The 20,514-nt window shown below is 42.4% G+C and overlaps 1 protein-coding gene across 2 annotated transcripts in view; it reads right to left on the bottom strand.

Moving 5' to 3' along the window:
- Positions 1-20,514, bottom strand: part of Dock4 (dedicator of cytokinesis 4) — a 392,371-nt gene that overhangs the window by 128,425 nt on the left and 243,432 nt on the right. For both annotated transcript variants that reach the window (XM_050158669.1, XM_050158670.1), the window contains exons 15-17: positions 19,953-20,115; positions 13,745-13,851; positions 1,912-2,068 (exon numbers count right to left, since the gene is read on the bottom strand). In XM_050158669.1, the coding sequence (XP_050014626.1) occupies positions 1,912-2,068; positions 13,745-13,851; positions 19,953-20,115 (427 nt within the window). The remainder of the gene's footprint in view (positions 1-1,911; positions 2,069-13,744; positions 13,852-19,952; positions 20,116-20,514) is intronic.

Genomic DNA, 20,514 nt, shown 5'->3' with positions numbered 1-20,514 from the left:
CTTGATAGGGCAGAGTAGATCTAGGTGGGGAAAACTAAACTGAATGCTAGCAGAAAGAAGGTAGAGTCAGTGAGACTCCATGAAGCTGCCAGAGGGGAAAGATGTGAGCTGTTAGCTGGAACCTTGCCTGTAGGCCACGAGCCTCATGGTAAAATATAAGATAATGGAAATGGGTTAATTCTAGATGTAAGAGCTAGCTAGCGATACACTTAAGCGATTGGCCAAACAGTATCACAAATAATATAATTTCTGTGTGATTATTTCGGGTATGGGCAGCCCGAACATACAAGCAGTCTCCGACTACAGGACCTACAGGTTTTTCCTATCTTATGTTTATAATTCTAACAACACCCTAAGCCCCAGAACTACGGCAAATTCGGGCAATGTTATCATTATTTACTGTGTGGTAGGTAGGATAACAACCCTCAAACATATCTACACCGTAATTCCTAGAAATGGTATGTTTACCTGAGATTGACAAAGAAACTTTATAATGTGCTCAAATTTCTGATAACAAGAAAATACAACTGGGTTTTCCAAGAAATGTCACAAGGCACCTCAAAAAATTGCAGAGTATCAGAGTTAGGGAAATTTGAAGATGTTGCCCTGGTAGCTTCTGAAGAAGGAAGGGGCCATGAAACTAGAAGAGATGAGACCAGAAAAGGGTTTCCTCTACAACCTCCAGAATAGACGCAGAATCACTAACATGAACGGGACTTATATCTGACTCCAGAGTCATTGTACATTTCTGTCTCTTCAAGCCAGAAAACTGGTAAGGATTGTTATAGCAACAATAGACAATAAATAGAAACCCAAAACATCCCAGTTAGGACATTTAGTTAACAGTAAGTGCTACATAGACACACAAATAGCCCATGTAGGATGAATAGAGATTTTGTCTGGGGAGCCAGTTGATTTTGTTATCTTCATAACCTCCACAACAAACACCTGAGGTTTGGGAAATGCTTTATAGTCACCGAGTCAAGATTTAAACCATTAAACACTGGATACTAAGAAAGTCTAGGAAAGCTGACCACAGCTTTGTGTCTCATGTAACTATGGTAGCCTTGCCATGCTGCCGAAAGGGAATTGGAAGGAAGCACTACTATAGTGCTGTGCTTTGCTGCCTTTAAGACCCACATTCTGAGACAACCATGTCTTCCCACAGACTGTCCCATAACACACACATACACACACACACACACACACACACACACACACACACACACACAGCTTAGATATTGGAGTTGCATCAAATATAATGCCTTGTAATGAATTGATTCCTCTCAACATATTGCATCTAATTTATTAATATGGTATTCAGGGTGCTAGCCAGAAGCCTTCTATGGCAACCATGAAAAATTCAAAATGTTTAATTTACTTCTTTCATTACAGGCACAGTTTTCAAAGCCATTTGTCAAGGAGATGCACTTGCTTTATTAATCATAACTTGCTAAACAATCAATGACATAAAAAGCAATGCTGCACAGAAAAGCACTATCCGTCTAATTAAACAACAACAAAGCAAGCTTTATTATCCTAAAGCCTGCAATTAGCACTGTTTACGGGGCTATAAAAGCAGAGATTTAAAGTGGAGGCACTTAGATCTTGCCTTGTGTTAAGTGCAGCTTGGTTTTTAATGGGTTATTTGAGGAGTTAGTTGACACAGCTTTCAACACTGGGTTAAGTCTTAAGTCATTAAATTTCATGCAAGGGGTCACTACTGTTTTCACTTGATTAGTAATCCTAAATGAAAGGATCAATAGCTTTTCTAGGACAAAGTTCTTAAATACTTTAATCCTTGCTGAATATGTTTACCAAAACACACACGGTTCACAATGCCCTTAGGTAGGGGGCTGTCAAGTAAAATGGTACCATATATCCCTTAGGTGGGGGGCTTTCATGCATTACCATTTTGAGTGAGTTTTGTAGAGCAGAGAAACGATGTTATCCAAAAGGACTCCTTTGTGGCCTTCATGGTTTGATTATTGTTGCCAAGGAAGATGACCTTGGAAAACGGAAGCTTGAGGTAGCGGGTAGTATCCTGAAGGTTTGTGTTTTCTTCACACTGTGAAAAAATATTAAGATGGGAGTCAAGATCTCAGAAGAATTATTAAGCATAATTTCCTCTTCTAGCATTTAGGTACTGAAAATCTTCCGAATAGAATTATAAACAGAATTTGGCTTTTTAGGAAAATCCACTAACAATGTGTAAAAAGAATTAAGTATGGATTTTGGACTCCGATCAATTTTAGCTGAGTTTCTAGCTCTGTCGCTCCCAATGTGAATGATCCGGTGAGGATATTGAAGCACTCGGGATTCCTGCTGTCCTTGCCTAACACCTCACTGTCTTGTTAGGAGACTTGATGTATATAGGCTTTAACATGGTCTGGGAGACACCGGAAATGCCAAAGAAATCCCATTTGACAACCATCGAAAAAACTTTTTCAAATGATGCTGATACTTATCCAACATGCCATGTAAAAGCTGTTGAACCGTCATCACCTGAAAACCACCAGTTAAGGAATTATTTCAGGTCATCTAACTGTCCCGTGGAATAGAGAGGCTCTATTTGTTTTCCCAGTTCCCACCCTCCCAGACTTGCCGCAGCTCTGTAGCAGAACAGCTGTGGCCACCTTCTCTACCCCTCTGTTCCCATCTCCTGTGGATCCCACAGACCTTCCTTTCTAACATCCTTCCTCCCAAGTCTGACTTTGTCTCAGCTGCCAACCCCAGCAGGCAAGCCCTACTAACTGAAGAGCCACTCTTCCGAGGGCAACAAGTAGGCTGACCTTGGAGACCACACCTCCAGATCCACACCTCCCCCATATCCAACCTCCCAGTCATATCATCCCCAGCTCTGCAGCAGAAAACCTATTGAGGTCTCCCTTTCCTCTCTGACCCCATCTCCTAAGGATCACAAAGGTCTTCTCCTCCATCCTTCCTTCCCCCACCTCATCCCATTATCCCAGCCTCCAATGTCAGCAAGTATATATACACCCCAAGAACACACCAGCTGAGCAGGCCAGGGAAACAGGTTCACAACAAAATGTTTCTAATATGCAGAATAGAGTCACCACACTTTCCTAAAGTCCAGGGAGGAAGCTGAAACCAAGGAGCAAAACACTCATCTATCAGAGACGAAGTCAGATACCATCTCCCAGACCTACAATGATGTCCAGTTGTCATCTTAAACCACAGCCAACAATAGCCAAAACAATATGTCTGTACTGAAGCCCAAGAAAAAGATCTAAAAACAGGCTGTATGAAGATGATATAGGTCCATAATAAATGAATAAATCCCTTCAATAAATCTAGGGAAACACAAACAAACAGTATGAAGAAATCTAGGAAAGCACACACAGTGGAAGGAAATGAACAAAATAGTGCAAGACTTGAAGATGGAAGTAGAGTCGAGGAAAAAAACCCAAACTGAGAGATTGCTGGAAATGAAAATTTGGGGATTTAGAACAGGAACTACAGGGGAAGGCTTCACAAATTGAATATAAAAGATGGAAGAAAGAATGTCAGGTGCTGAAGATATGATAGAAAAAAAAATGGATACATTGGTCAAAGAAAATGTTAAATTGAAAATTTTCCTCATATGAAACATCCAGGAAATTTGGGGCACTATAAAAACACCAAATCTAAGGGTAATAGGAATAGTGGAGAGAGATGAAAACCCAGTTCAAAGGCCAAGAAAGTATTTTCAGCAAAATCACAGAATACTTTCCTAACCTAAAGAAGGAAATACCTATAAATTTAAAAGGAACACACAGAATACCAAACAGACTAGAAAAGTAAGTCCCTTTGGCTCATGGGTGGTTTGAGAGAAGACAGTCCCCCCAAGGGAGTGGCACCGTTAAGAGGTGTGGCCTTGTTGGAGTGGGAATGGTTTTGTTGGAGGAGCTATGTCTGTACTGGGGAGGACTTTGAGGTCACTTATGCTCAAGATACTGACCAGTGTGTTAGTTGACTTCCTATTGCCTGCACAAGATGTCAAACTATCCCTTCTTCAGCACCAAGTCTGCTGCACGCCTCCATGTTCCATTATGATGATAATGGAGTAAACCTCTGAACTGAAAGTGAGCCACCCCAATTAAATGTTTTCCTATATAAGAGTTGCCATGGTCATGGTGTCTCTTCAGAACAATAGAAACACTAACTAAGACAGCACATAACAATCAAAACATTAAACATACAGAACAAAGAAAGACTATTAAAAGTTCCAAGAGAAAAAGATGAAGTAACACAAAAAGGCAGAACTATTAGGATTACACCGGACTCCTCATTGGAGATTCTAAAAGAAAGAAGGTCCCGAGCAGATGTGTTGCAGACTCAAAAGAAGGGAAACACACACACACACACACACACACACACACACACACAATCAATCAATACCATCAACAGCAAAATAAAAGAATTATAATCACTGCTCATTAATATCTCTCAAAATAATTGGTCTCAATTACACCAATCAAAAGACACATATTAACAGAATGGATGTAAAAACAGGATCCAACCTTCTGCTCTACCCAAGAAACATACCTTAACATAAAAAATTAGCTCAGGGTATAAGGTTGAGAAAAAATATTCCAAGCAAATGGACCACAGAAACAAGTTAGGGTTGCCATTTTAATATCTAACAAAATAAACTTCAAATCAAAACTAATCAAAAGAGACAGGGAAGGACATTTCATACTCATATGAAAAAATCCACCAAGATGACATTTCAAATCTTAGCATCTATGCTCCAGACACAAGGGCATTCAAGTTTGTAAAAGGAACACTACTATAGCATAAATCCCGTATTGACTCTCACACACTGGTAGTGGAGGATTTCAATACTCCACTCTCACCTATAAAAAGGTCATTCAGGTAAAAACTAAACAGAGAAATCATGTTCTAAACCAAATGAGCCTGACAGATAACTACAGACCATTCTCACCCAAACATAAAAGAATATACCTTCCTCTCAGCACCTCATGGAGCTTTCTCCAAAACTGACCATATACTCAGACATAAAGCAAGTCTCAACAGATAAAAGAGAGAGAGAGAGAGAGAGAGAGAGAGAGAGAGAGAGAGAGAGAGAAAAGAAGAAATAGTTCCCTGCATTCAAATCAGACTACTACAGATTAAAGGTAGCTGTCAACAACAAGAGAAAGTTAACAAACTCATGGAAACCCAACAACTCTCTACTGAATGAAAAATAGGTCAAGACAGAAAAAAAGGAAGAGATTGATGGTGGGGAAACTCAGCCAATTATATCGGGCTAGGGTGTGGCTGCCTGGAGCCCAGGTAGATAAACAGGGGTAGATAGGTGCTCTCTATGCGGTGCTCGCTGGACCCGTTTGGACTTCGGACCTTCCACTCTGGTAGTGTGAGTTTCTCCGTTTTTCAATTATTAAATTATATCTCTTGTTTTGAGCTGGTCTGGTTATTTAGCGTACTGATCAAATACGCCAACACTTACAGATTGAAGTTTTTAGAATTGAATAAAAATGAATATACATCATTAACAAAACTTATGGGACACAATGAGAGTGGTTCTAAGAGTCAAGTTCATAGCACCAAGAGCCTACCTAAAAAACTGGAGAGACTGCAGGTGGTGATTGTGGGTAGTGGTGGCACAGTCCTTTAAAGTCAGCACTAGGGATGAAGACCAGGCAGATCTCTGTGAGTTCGAGGCCAGCATGATCTATAGAGCCAGTTCTAGGACAGCCAACGCTACATAGTTAAACACTATATGGAAAAAACAAAATAAACAAAAAACCCTAAGCAAAACAAACAACAACAAAACTGGAGAGATATCACACTAGAAATTAAATAGCACACCTAAAAGCTCTAGAACAAAAAGAAGAAATCATACCGAAAAGGAGGAGATGTCAAGAAATAATCAAACTCATGTCTAAAACTAATAAAATAAAAGCAAAAGAGAACAATACAAAGAATTAATGGAACAAAAATTGTTTTCTTGAGAAAATTAACAAAGGAGACAAACCCTTATCCAAACTAACTAAAAACTGGAGAGAGATATATGCAAATTAAGAAAATCAAAAATGAAAAGTGGGAAAAAAACAACAGACCGCAAGGAAATCCAGAGAATCATAAGCACATACTTTAAAAAACCTGTACTTCATGAAATCGGAAAATCTAAAAGAAATGAACAATTTTCTCGATAGATACCACTTGCCAAAGTTAAATCAGGATCAGATAAAAAATTTAAACAGACCTACTAACCACTAGTTAAGTAGAAGCAGTCATTAAAAGTCTCCCAACAATAACAAAAAAGTCCAGGGCCAGATGGTTTTAGCACAGAATTCTATCAAATATTCAAAGAAGAGTTAAAGTCAATATTCCTCAAATTATTCCACAAAATAATTACACACACACACACACACACACACACACACACACACACAAAGGAATACTTCCCAATTCATTTTATGTGGCCACAGTCACACTGATACCCAAACCACAAAAAGACCCAACAAAGAAAGAAAATTACAGATCAGTTTCCCTTGTGAACATAGATGTGAAAATATTTGATGAAATACTTGCAAATTGAATCCAATAGCACATCAAAAAGATCATCCACCATGGGGAACTAGGTTTTATCGTAGAGATGTAGGGGTGGTTTGCCACACAAAAAAAAAAAAGATAAAAAAATGTGATTCATTATATAAACAAACTGAAAGAAAAAAACAACCCACATTAGATGCAGAAGAAGCCTTTAACAAAAGCCAACACCTCTTCGACCAAAGTCCTGAAGAGCATTGCTGGAGGTAGTGCAAACTTGTACAGCCGCTTTGGGAAACAATATGGCCATTTCTCAGAAAACTGGGACCTACCTCAACCCAGCTATACTACTCCTGGTCATATACCCAAAGGACACTCTACCATACCGCAAGGACACCTGCACAACTATGTTCATTGCAGCTTTATTCATAATAGCCAGAATCTGTAAACAACCTAGATGTCTATGAATCAAAGAATGGATAAAGAAAATGTGGTACATTTACACATGAAGTATTACTCAGCTGTTAAAAACAATGACATCGTGAAATTTGTCAATATATGGATTATGAACTAGAAAATGAACTAGAAAAGATCATCTTGAGTGAGGTAACCCAGACCCAGAAAGATGAACATGGTCTGTACTCACGAATAGGTAGATACTGGCCATAATGCAAGGGATAACCATGCTACAATCCAAGAAACCCCCCCCCCCCAAAAAAAAACCCTAAGTAACAAGGAAGGCTCAAGGGGAAACACATGAATCTCCCTGTGAAGGGGAAATAGAGTAGCCATCACAAATGGATCAGAGGAGGGGTCTCGATGAGGGTAGGAACAGGAGGGATTAGCTGTAGGAAGGATGAAGGAAGAGAGTATTGGGAAAGACAACTAGAATCAGAGGCATCTCTGGGATGAGCCAGAAACCTAGTGCAATGAAAACTCCCAGGAATCCACGAGGGTGACCCAGCTAAGACTCCTAGCAGTGGGTGGTACAGAGCCTGAAGCAGCCATCTCCTATAACCAGGCAAGACTTCCAGTGGAGGGCTTGGGACCCTGACCAGCCACAAAAACCTTTGACCTACAATTTGTCCTGCCTACAAGATATTCTGGGCTAAAGGTGACACAAAAATTTATGGGAGTGGCCAACCAATGACTGGTCCATCTTAAGACCCATACCATGAGAGGAAGCCCACCCTTAACACTCTCTGGAGGGCCAGGACCCGGAGGCTGGACAGTCCAGGTGCCTAGTACAGAACCAAACACAACTTGCACACACAGAAAAGTCAATGAAATGATTCTTAATGATACTCTGCTATACTCATAGATCTTTGCCTAGTCTGTCATCAGTGAGGCTTCACCCAGCAACTGATGGAAACAGATACAGAGACCCACAGCCAAACATTAGGCAGACTTTGGGTAAACCTGTGAAAGAGAAGGAGAGGGGATTATGGGAGTCAGAGGGGTCACCACAAAACACCCCACAAAACTAACTAATCGAGACTTGTAGGGGCTCAAAGAGACTGAACCAACAACCAGAGAGCCATCATGGAACCAACCTAGGCCTTCTGAACATGTTACAGTTGTGTAACTTGGTCTTCTTGTGGGAGGCTCCTAACAGTGGAAGCAGGGGCTGTCTCTGACTCTGTTACTTTTAGGACCCTTCCCTCCTACTGGGTTTCCTTGTCCAGCCTTATAGGAGAGTAGGTACCTGGTCTTATCTCAACTTGACACACCACGGCTGGCTAATATATGTGGGAGGCCTGCCTTTTCTGAAGAGAAAGGAAGAGGAGTGGTTGGAGGGGCTGGGGAGAGAGACCAGGAGAAGAGGAGTGAAAATTGTGATTTGGTGGAAAAAAATAATTAATTAATTAAAAAGAAGCCCTAGTGTGATTAAGACTACAAGGAACACACATAAACACAATAAAGGCAGTTTACAGTGAGCCTATAGGCAACATCAACTTAAATGGAGAAAACCTCAAGATTATTTCACTAACATCAAGAACAAGAGAAAGTTGATCACTCTCTCCATTCCAATTCAATATAGAACTTGGAGTCTTAGCTAGAGCAATAAGGCAACTGAAGGAGATCAAGGGGACACAAACTGGAAAGGAAGAAGTCAAAGTGTCATTATTTGCCAATGATATAATAGTATATACAAGTGACCCTGAAAATTCCATTGGGGAACTCCTACAGCTGATGAACACTTTAGCAAAGTAGCTGGATATAAAATTAACTCACAAAAATCATTAGACCTACTAGATAAAAGTGACAAACAGATTGAGAAAGAAATCAAGAAAACAACCCCTTTCACAATAGTTTCTAATAATATATACTTTGGGGTAACTAACCAAGCAAGTAAAAGACTTGTATGATAAAAACTTCAAGTCTTTGAAAAAAGAAATTGAAGAAGATATCAGAAGATGGAAAGACCTCTTATGTTCATGGATCAGTAGGATTAACATGGTAACAATGACAATTTTATTGCCATTTAACCATACAAAAGCAATCTACAGATTCAATATAAGTACCATCAAAATTCCAACACAATTCTTCACAGACCTTGAAAAGACAATTCTTAACTTTATGTGAAAACACATACACACACACACACACACACACACACACACAAAAACTCAGGATAGCTAAAAAGAATTCCTGAACAATAAAAGAACTGCAGGAGGTCTCGCCATTCCTGATCTCAAGTTATACTAGGAAGCTAGAGTAATAAAACCAGCATGGTATGGGGATAAAATCAAAAATATTGATCAATAAAGTTGAACTGATGAAGACCCAGACATAAATCCACACACCTATGAACACCTGATTTTTGATAAAGAAGCCAAAAATACACAGTAGAAAAAAAAGACAGCATCTTCAACAAATGGTGTTGATCAAACTGGATGTCTGCATGTATAAGAATCCAAATATATCCATATCTATCACCGTGCACAAAACTCAAGCCCAAGTGAATCAGAGACCTCAACATAAAACCAGATACACTGAACCTGACAGAAAAGAAAGTGGGAAATAGCCTTGAAAGCATTGACACTACAGATAACTTTCTGAACAAAGCACCAAAAACCCAGACACTAAGATCAGCAATTAATAAGTAAGACTTCATGAAACTGAAAAGCTTCTGTACAGCAAAGGACAAAGTCAATCAGACAAAGTGGCAGCCTACAGAATGAGAATATATTCTTACCAGCAGTGTATCCAATAGAGAAATAATACTCAAAATATATAAATAACTCAAGAAATGATATCATAAAACCAAAGAACCCTATTTGAAAATGGGGCACAGATCTAAGCAGAGAATTCTCAGTGAAGGAAATTCAAATGGCTGGAAGAGGCTTAAAGAAATGTTCAAGGGCTGGAGAGATGGCTCAGTGGTTAAGAGCACTGGTTGTCCTTCCAGGTCCTGAGTTCAATTCCCAGCAACCACATGGTGGCTCACAACCATCTGTAATGAGATCTGGTCCCCTCTTCTGGCCTGCAGGCATATATGCAGGCAGAACACTGTATACACAATAAATAAATATATATATATATATATTAAAAAAATGTTCAATATCCTAAGCCATCAGGGAAATGCAAATCAAAACTACTTAGAGATTCAATCTTATACCAGCCAGAGTGGGAGGCCAGATGGCTATGCTCTGGATCTAGAGGGTGCCATGGAGAGTCTACTGTGGGTCAGCCATCATGGCCAGGTTAGTTCCACCAATCCTGGTTGGCTTCACCTGCCCACCAGCACAGGGCACTAAAACCTTAATATCCAAAATATGACACATGAAACCTCAATAGCTTCCAGTAGCTAAACTCTAATCACACGCAAGCATAAAACATAACCTCAATAGAAATAACGCTGTGAACACAAAAGACATTTTAAGATATTCTTTCAAGAATAGGGGAGAGAAAGAGAAATAGACAGAGAAAGAGACACAGGCAGAGAGAGAGAGAGAGAGAGAGAGAGAGAGAGAGGGGGGGGGGGGGAAAGTGTAGATTTTACAACTCTATTTTGCTAACCTAAATAAGAACTGAGAAAATGCTCTGAGAAAAATACTATTTAAAAATTTTTAACAAAATAAAAAAATTCTGATCACATATCTTTTATTGTTCTCCAAGGCTTTCAGCATGCAGAATTAAAATATTAATATAGACCCTGCACATTTGAAAACCAATGTAGGCGACACTTATAAGTATTTGCCAGGTCCTGCTAGGCACTTCACAGATACATTTTCTTTCATAACAATCCTAGGACGCAGAACACTGTGACCGAGGCACTTATGTGATTTGCCTAATGATGCAGTATTACTCAGTGTCAGCTTCGGGATGGAAAGGAAGCTTGTCTCAATAACACCACGCGACACTGCCTCTCCCCACTACTCTCTTAACTCACTTTAAAATTTTGAACGTCTTGTAACCTTCTTGATACATATGGAATGTCAGGTTAGAAAGAACACAAAGTCACATTCCCCAAAAGCTTATGTGGGCCACACACCATGGCAGAGGGCTCCAAGAGGAGTGAGTAACTAAAATGACCTCCTGAGAAATAAGGCCTTGAGTCTTACAGTCTACAGCGTTGCTAGTCTAAGTCTCAGAACATGGGGTACAAAAGGGATTGTGGGAGCTGGCTCTTAGGCAGGGAAGCAGACAAGGGCAGAAGGAGCATGGCACCTGAGCCTGGGTCTACAGCTGAGGATTATAGAGAACCAAACCGAAATTGCAGAAAGTGAGAGAAAGTCTACTTGAAATTCTATAACACCAGCTAATGAAAAATAGATTCAAATAATTTGAGTGGCAAAATATCTTCTTGTGAGAACTTTTTCTATAGGAACAGTCACTGCTAATATTACTATAAACCTGCTAAATTCCTAATATTTGGCCATACTTCAATTCAGTAATAAAAATTCAACCAGGAGCCAGATGGTGGTGGCTCACGCCTTTAATCCCAGCACTCAGGAGGCAGAGGCAGGTGGATCTCTGTGAGTTAGAGGCCAGCCTGGTCTACAAGAGTTAGTTTCAGGACAGGCTCCAAAGCTACAGAGAAACCCTGTCTCAAAAACCAAAATAAAACAGCAATAACAAAATCAATCAGGAAAAAGGCACTGGTCGTGTTTTGAGGGCCTCACACCCCAGAACACTGTGCCATGGGCTTTGACTGATTTCAAAGCTCTGACAAAGACCACTGGATACTAGCTCTGCTGTGGTAGGGAAGGAAAGATGTATGGGGAAGGGAGTATTAAAGCTCCATCATAAAGCAGAAGAGGAAGCAAGGCAAGGAAGGGAAGACACAATGCAGACAGGAGCAAGAGGCAGGGAAGGGGTGCACACGTGAATGAATCAGTGGCAGAGAGCCAAATGCCAAGTGGGTCCTGGAGTGGAGCCAGGAACAGCCACGTGAAATTAGGGGAAACTTACAAAAATACCTTCCTGTAACAGTATTTTATTACCCAGACAGGTTTACTTCTAATGTGTTATTGTTTATGCAGAAGGTTATAACGTAAGGAATTGGGTGCAGCATATGTGGGTATATTCCAGCTTTTCTCTGATTCGAAAACAACCGCTAAAACCCACAAGTATATGCATTGTAGTATGCCTGGACCATGGGGTTTTTCAACATGCAAAGCTCTTGGAACCAGCCCAGATACCTTAAATAAGAAAACCTCAGTAGCTAGGCAGAGATGAACATGCCTGTGGTGTTTGCTACTTGAGAGGCTGCGGCTGGAAGACTGTACTTTGAGGCCAACTTAAGGCGACTTATCAAAACCCTTTCCAAATAGAAAAGGAGAAGGCTAGGGATGCAGCTTGCTGATACAGCAACCGTTCAGAAGTAAGGATTCCCTTCCCCGGGGTCTGTAGCCCCGGGATAAGCAGCAGTGATATGGTGGAGGTTCCTATGGGGGTGGAAATAGGTATCTCGGAGAACTGAAGGGACAGAGGAGTGGAGACAGCAAGGCCAGACCCACTGTACAAGAGCTGGGAAGGGAAGAGGAAATGCACGCCTGTTAAAGAAGGAAGCCGAGTGCTGCCGTAGGCTGACATCCTGAATACATGGCACTAGACAGGAGACAGTTACAGATGCAGGGGAAGGGAGGACGTGGGAAGAAAGGGCTGGGGCATGGAGGTAGAACTGGCTTTGGGAAGAAGGCATCTGGCCTCATCCCCTCAGACAGGAAGCAGGAAGAGAGACAAGAGGGCAGATAAGGGACCGGGTGGCAGGGAGAGGGCACAGGAAGTTAGCAGAGTTCCTGTCTGGTGGCTTCTGTTTGCCCAAGTAGGCACAGAGGAATTCTGGGCTCCAGCGATGGTAGACCTTCCCCAGCAGGAGGAGTATTATAGAGAAAACTGCATGATGCCTAAACAATACATGTTCCTCTGTATTTCATTTTATGAGTATTCTCTGATAATTCCTGCTCAGTTCCTGCTCTCTGAATTTTAATGTAAATGCCTACACCAGCATACTCTGTTCCAATGCTTTTTGTTTGTTTTTTTTAATAATTGTGACTTAAAATAAAACAAAAGTTTTTATAACAAAGCACAGATAAAATTAAAAGTAATGCTTAACTTAGTAAACTTTCCTCTGAGTATATATAAAGATTTATAAAACAGTATGTATCTGTAGTACAGACAAAACTATTTCTAAGATTTATTTAATCCCATTATAATAATAGGAAGGACTTTGGGATTAACACCCCAGTCCATGCAAACAAATTTATTCCTAAAGTAAGATGAAAACAATAAGTCATTTAAAAAATGTTTCAGGGTTGAGGAGCTCAGCAGTTTGCTTGAGACCTGCCTAACATGTGCCTAACTGGGAAGGAATAGATTCACCCCCAATATCAAAATATGTGCAAATATATTAATGTGCCATAAAGACAGAAAGCTTAAAATCAATACTTTCAGGAAGACGCTGTAAACATGTATATGTGTATGTGTGTATATATATATATATATACATACATACATATATATATATATATATATATATATATATATTCGTTTTTGCACAAGGCCTCGCTGTGTAGACCAAGCTGATCTTCATCCGAGACCCGCCTGCGTCTGCCTCCCGGCGTGCTGGAATAAAGCAGTAACCCACCATGCCTGGTCTACCAACCTTATTTTGAACTCTTCATTTCAGCCATTTTCCCTTTTTCTAAAGCGCTAAGACATGCGGCCAATCACATGCGCTGCTTTTCAGCCTATCATCAACAGGGATTATTGGTACCTTATGTACGATGAGCTCGTGCGTGCCGTCTGGAAGAGTCCGCCCATCTTCTTGCATGAGGGGAACAAAAGAGAAACCAAACAACTTCTTCTCTCCTTTCTCCTTCGCTGTAGAGGAGAACAACGACTTGCTTATTGAAGCACATGTTCATATTTAACTGACATCTTATGAAAGAGGCATGAGCATCAGTGACTATGGCCCTGCCCCCTGCACGTGCCAGGCCGCCGACACAGTGGAGAACCGCTTCCGTGGTAGGACACCTATCTGGACCCTGTACTCAGGCATCCTAAACTTTAGGTTACGTTCCCTGCCCGATTGTTTTCACGGGACTCCGTATCAGAAACTGTGTTCTATAAAAGAGTTTGGACTGCTTTTCTCGCCTTACACCTTACCCCAGCCCCTCAACAGTAAGCTTCACTGGGGCAGAATTCTCGGTTGTTTATTCTTTACAAACAGTATCTGGGACGTAGCAGGATCTCAACCAACAAAGCGTGATTTAGGGCAGCCTGGCTGTGAGGAGCAGGGCTTCGTCTATGGCCCTCTGAAAGGGAATGTTCAAACTGTCCTGGTCCATGTGTGAGGACAGAGACAGCCTTAAGGCTGTTCCCTGGATTCTGCCACAGCTTCTGAGAAGAAAGTACAACTTGTCGGCTGCCTTAGTGTGGGTCGGCCGCAGTGCTCGGCAAGCCAGAGATGAGGCGGGGACTTTTCAGACCCCTAATTAGGACAACCCTGATGCCGAGGATGCTAGCTGTTATTTACAGGAAACAAAATGGAAATCAAGGACATTAAGCAGCTTGCTCTAGATCTTTCAAGCCATTCCTGCCCTTCTAGCAATCTGTTTTTCTCCAAAAACAAAGCAAGCGCTAAAAAGCTTTTAGTTGAACTGCATTCTCCCTGGCGTGTGGGCATGTGGGCAGTAAGGGAAGCAAGCTGGAGTCTGCGATTGCTGAAGGGCTGTTCTTTCTGCAACGAAGATGGCACTGGATCATGACACTTGAGCAGGACAGCTCAGTTTCGGGACACGGTGAGACCTGAGCTGAGGACTTTGATGTCTGGGGAATCTCGACCATTATGCAAGACTTTCCAGGTCATTGCTCTTAGAGTTTTTTTTTTTTGCAATAATCCTCCCTCTCGGAGCTCATTCCTGTATCTCCCCCCCCTCCCCCCCTCTCCACTTCCTAGTTCTGTGTCCCCCCCCCCATTCACACTGCCTTATCTTTGGCCTCCCCACATCCACTGTAACTCTGTCCTGGTTAAATCTAACTTCCGGTGCATTCCACACACACTAGACTGTTTCACGTCAGCTACTGCATGGTAACCCAATGGCTACTTAGCTGGACAGCCTTCTCCATTTCCCTACTGAAGTTTCTCGTTTTTCTAGCCCTACCCCATGGAAACAGCTGAGCATTTCACTGCCTCCCTAGTTCGACCTTTTCCAAACTGCTGTACACCTGACATCACACAGTGCGTGGCCTCCTCAGATTGGCTTTGTTCACGCTGTGGTGTTCACTTAAGGCTTTTTCATGGACCCGAACATTTCTTGTACACGCACAGATTGATGTCTACTTTTAGTTTTTGAAATTGAAATATAATTGCATAATTTTCCTTTTTTGCTACCCTTACCTGGAACCCCCCCCCCCCATACTTGGCATTAGGGAACCATTAGGGGGCTCTTCCCTTGGGAAGACTCTTTCTCCTGCTCTCAGTATTTGCTAGCTGCCTGTAGTTCTTTAGGGTTGGGCCCTATGAGGTTTTCCTCTCCCATGTTATGGCTACTGGTGTTACCCTTTTCCAGGTCTCGTTTAGATGGGCATGATGACACTTTATGTGTACTTAACGTCTCTTTGCAAGATGGAGACCGCTGGAGAGAATCACAACAGATCCAAATGCAGAGAACAAGCGACTGTCTGTACCCAGGCTTAACGTCTACAACCTGACTACCATGCTTAAGGCTAGGGATCATAGAGTAAGAGGCAGCAGAAACATTGTTACGAGCAAGAACGGGAAGTGTGCTGTGACATTGTGTCTCCTAGAAATGTCAGAAAAGCAACACCAGTGAAGTCTGATCAACATGGCTGCCACTTATGTTTGAAGTGTAGACTATTATTTCGCCGTCAGTGTGTACCACAGTTTAATCATCCAATTTACCCACCAAAGGACATGCTGGTCGTTTCCAAGTTTGGGCAATCAGGAAACATCTGTTCTCAACAGCTGTGAACAGGTTTTTGGGTGAATGTAAGTTTTCAAATCAAAGAAGCAAAACTGCTAGAATGTGGCGAGGCTAAGAGTCCTATAGGAGACACCAGAGCATGGCTTGCGGCCTTGGCGTCGGTGAGTGAGTCTGCGTCCGGCTGCTCTGCAGCGCTGCCAGCATTTGCGCCGCCAGTGGTGGGGAGTTTGGCCATTCGAGTATATCACTTGGATGTATAATTCGATGATGATACACGATGTGACATAAAACATCTGTGTGCGTGTGTGCTAACTGCACAAATCCCTGGTGAGAAGTCTTCAAGCTCCCATCTGCATATGTTGCCTTATTATTACCGTGTGTGGTGTGAAGAGTTCTCTGTATTTTGGGTCACAGTCCTTAATCAGGGATGCCTTTATCAGACAGTTTATTCTAATCTGTGCCCTACCTTTTAACTATTCAGATCATATCTTTGGCAGGCAGAAAAATATCTTTATTTTTAATAATTTTTTTCAAACAGTATATTTTAATCATATTCTCCTAACTCATCCCAGATGCTCTCTATCTCCCTACCCCTATAGCAACAGCAAAAATGACAAAAAGCAAAAGTCAAAACAGACAAACAGAAATAGAAACTATCAGACAAAAAAAATAATAATGAAAGGCACGTGTGCAGGCCACACACACACAAAGGCCATTTTGTGTTGGGCAACTACTCCTGGGTTTGGGGCCTGACTTGGAATGTGTTGATGTACCCGGTGATACTGCATTGAAGAAAATTGACTTTTCCTTTTTCCAGAAGGTATCAATTGCAAATAGTTTCTTGGCTAGAGATGGGGCTCTGTGGATACTTCCTCTTTTCAGGGCTGAGATTTTGTTTGACTTGAACTTGGGTGTTTTTTTGCGGGCTGTCACAGACTCTGAGTTCGCACGTGTGTCAGGCCTGTTCTGTCTGGAAGATGCTGTCTCCCTGGAGTACTACCATCACCAGTTCCTTCTGCCTCCTCTTCCTAACAGAGCACTGAGCCTTAACGGGAAGGAATGCGATAAAGACATCCCAATTAGCACTGAGCACTCCAAAGTCTCTCACGCTCTGTACATTGTTGGGGATCTCTTTGTTAATCACCGCCTGCTACAAGAGGAAGCTTCAGATAAGGGTTAAACGATACTCAACTGAGCCCCAGCCTAGGGTGGCTGCTTTGGATCCCTGGTAGACAGATTCTGTGGGTAGGCAGGGCCACAAAGGACTGGAGATGGATCAGAAGAAATGGGTAAAAGGGTCCACCGGGAAGAACTAGATCTTGTTTCTGCACTAAGAGGCCTAGTCCCTAAGACTTTCAGCAAAAAGATTTTAATCTCAATGCCCTCCAGCTTATCAGCTGACAAATCCAACCAATTCTCTCTTGGAAAAAGCACTTTCCTTTAGCTGTCTAGATTCCTTGACTGTCCTTCAACCCCTGGTCTAGTCCTTCTCAAGGTCATTAGACAGCCACTCACTTCCCAGATGTAAATGTGCCCTACAAAGACAGATCCATTCTGGGACTTCCCTGACTATCAAATTTACTACTCAAGAACTTCACCCAGTCTCCTGCCTTTAAAGACAGCAGACGGATGCTGTGTGGGAGCCGGACTATGCTGGATCAGCAGCTGAAGCGGGCATCTTTGCCTAAGCTGACATTCCATACAGTCACGTTTATGCTTAAAGGCTTGAATAGTTGCCATGGGAATTATCAAATGTTACAGATCAGGGAGAGCCCTGCCCCAGGTACTGCTTATTAAATATCTATAACGGACCACTAACATTCACACTCTTATTTCCTAGTTTAAGTTTCCAACCCAGACTTCATTCATTTCCCATCCACACCTTGGATGTGTCGTGGGTGTAAAATGTCTACTATGCAAAGTTTGATTTCTGCCACCCACCCCCAAACAGATGGTTCTGTTGTCTACCCACTTCATTAAATGAAATTATATGAAATATATGGTTTTCCCGATACATATAGACCCATGGTAATCTTTATAACTTAGCATAGTAAGTTAAAAACGGAGACATAGATGTTATCAACTTCCATATGTGATTTTTTTTCCTTACTAACTGCAGAATTTCTACCTTTCTTTTCATATTAAAAAAGTAACTTACTGACATTTACGCATCCCCAGAATCACCATGCTAACTTGTAGGGATCGTCAGTAATAAAATAAAATCTGTAACACTGTGACAGCTCAGCAGCTGCAGGGATAACTGAGGTCATGACTAACAGGCATTGTAAACGGCACAGATACACAGGATAAAGAAATGGTTTATAACTCAGGCTGGACAGAGCAGGACAGCGCAAAACTTCTCCAAGCTACCCAGAAAAGCATGCAATTTAAAACTTAGCTGAAAGTATGGGAAGCAAGCCTGCAGATAAGGGGCGAGCACAGTCTTACCCATTGGGCATCTGCCTGGCGCTGTTGAGAGGAGGAACCTTGCTGTGTGCAGGGGTGTGGTTCCAGCACCTCTTAAAGTGGTTGGAACACAGTAGGTGTTCAATTTTATGAAAAAAATAATTCATTTTTATGAATAGATAATATTATTGTGAGAACACACATGTGCACAGGAATACCTGGGGCTCGTGTGATGAAATTTCCTCACTGCAGTCTGTGGGATTATGGGGATTTTTTCTTTTTCTTGGAACTAGTTCTTCTGAATTAAAACAACAACAACAACAACGAGCCGTGTTTTAAGTACAAGGCTGAGAGGGCAGCAACTGAGCAGATCTGACTAAAGCAGCCTTTGTGCACTATATATAAAGCAGGCTGTGCACTATAATGATCATCACTATCAAGGTCTCTGAACGCCCTGCACTTTCTTCCTTGTTCCCCCTGTTTCTCTATTTTGGAACTCAAAGCTAATGACAGGTAAGAAGCCTGGGAGATAGAACAGCACAACAGCACCACCCCGAATCTGCCCCCCTCCTTGAGTCCTTTCCTGGGACTCCCATGGGAATTCAGAACTCAAGAACTTGCTTCTCATCTCCCTGCACTTTAAAACATCCTCATAAACCCGATCTGCAGAGACTTCAGAGTCCATTCTGAAAAACATGTCATAGGTCTGATGATGGGCATAGCCCCTCTTCCTGAAGCTCGGGTGAAGAGTGGGACCAATCAGATGAGGTTATCACATCTCTTGGTAATGCCCTCCTTCCCTGTTAAGTGGAAGAAGGGACAACTGTATCTCTAGTGATGGGATCCTCCTGAGTCTCTTGCTTGTTATTCTGCTCCCAAAGCAAGATTCGCTAGAACCTTTCCAATCTGGTCGTGCGTACAGTTCTGAGGCACATGCCGTATCAGAAGACCCCTGCTCTAGAACTGGTGGGGGCAGAAAATGGGCTTGAGAAGCTGGTAAAGGGAGCAAAAGATGTGACATAGAACTGAAGATGTGACCAATAACGTCCACAGGGACAAGCCAGCACAGTTCTGTCCTGAGCTCTGTAGAACGAGATAACTGTTCTATCTGCAGTCTCTCCCTGCTGACGTTATCTGTCATTTTACCATCACGCAGAACGGCACGGTGATACAGACACAAATCAACACAAACCTGAGCTTCACCAACATGTTCCGGTAGCCTCCCACACCCAGAAAATTCCAAGTGGGCTTCTCGGAGCTGAGTCAGCTTCCTGAAGGTCAGGATTGCCCAAGCCCACCAGACAGGCATAGTTTGTCTGATGCTGTGTCTCCCCCTTCTGTTCAGATTCTCTAGGTTGTACATGATGAACCGGATTTTTAATGAGAACAACCAAATTACAGAGAATTCCTGGGCTTTCTGTGATTTTAAACTCTCCCCCTTCTTTTCCTCCTTTTCTGTCCCAGTTTCTCCAGGAGTCGGCCCCCTCACTTCCAGGACGCCCACTGCTTGCTTGCTTTCCTCCCTCCTGTGTCGCCCTTTCTTCAGATCTGCCCACATCAAGCACAGGACCAGCCTGGAGCCCACAGAGCTGCAGGGGCAGGGAGTTCGGGGGCCACTCCCACACTTACTCGAACAATGCCGGAACTCAAAGCGGATGTGGGAGCCCCGGAACTTATCCACAGGAATGGGAAGTTTCAGCAGCTCTGACCACCGGGGGCTGTTGTTATGATAAAGCACGAAGGAGTGGTACTCCGTAGCAGGTGGCTCTCCGGAGCCAAAGGAGATAAAATCCTAAAAAAAAGAAGCAAGTGAGGTAAAGTCAGCTTCCCTTAAGGCTGCCAGAGGCAGAGCATTCGCTACTGTCTGCCGGCTACCCAGGAAGCATTGCACTGGACATTACCCCGCCCCCATCTCAGTGTGTTGTTCCCGCATTTGCTCTGCCTAGTGAGGTGAAGGTTTGATTCTGAGCCTGTCGCCCAAGACCTCTGGTGCCAAGGGTAGGCCCTGATGACCTGAGAATTCGATTCGAAGGAACCAAGTCCCGAGTCCCCTGAGGTTAGAGACTCTTCTATGACCCAGTGGGTGACCACGAATGCCCAGTTCAGCCTTTAGAACAGTGGTTCTCAACTTATGGGTCACGGCCCTTTCACGGGGGTTGCCTGAGACCAATCGGAAAACACAGATATTTAC

Source organism: Alexandromys fortis, unplaced genomic scaffold (genome assembly GCF_014885135.2).
Source record: "Alexandromys fortis isolate MF-2015 unplaced genomic scaffold, M_Fortis_MF-2015_v1.1 scaffold_101, whole genome shotgun sequence".
Classification (NCBI taxonomy): domain Eukaryota; kingdom Metazoa; phylum Chordata; class Mammalia; order Rodentia; family Cricetidae; genus Alexandromys; species Alexandromys fortis.
The sequence above is the reverse complement of the archived record's forward strand: the minus strand, read 5'-3'. Positions and strand labels throughout refer to the sequence as shown.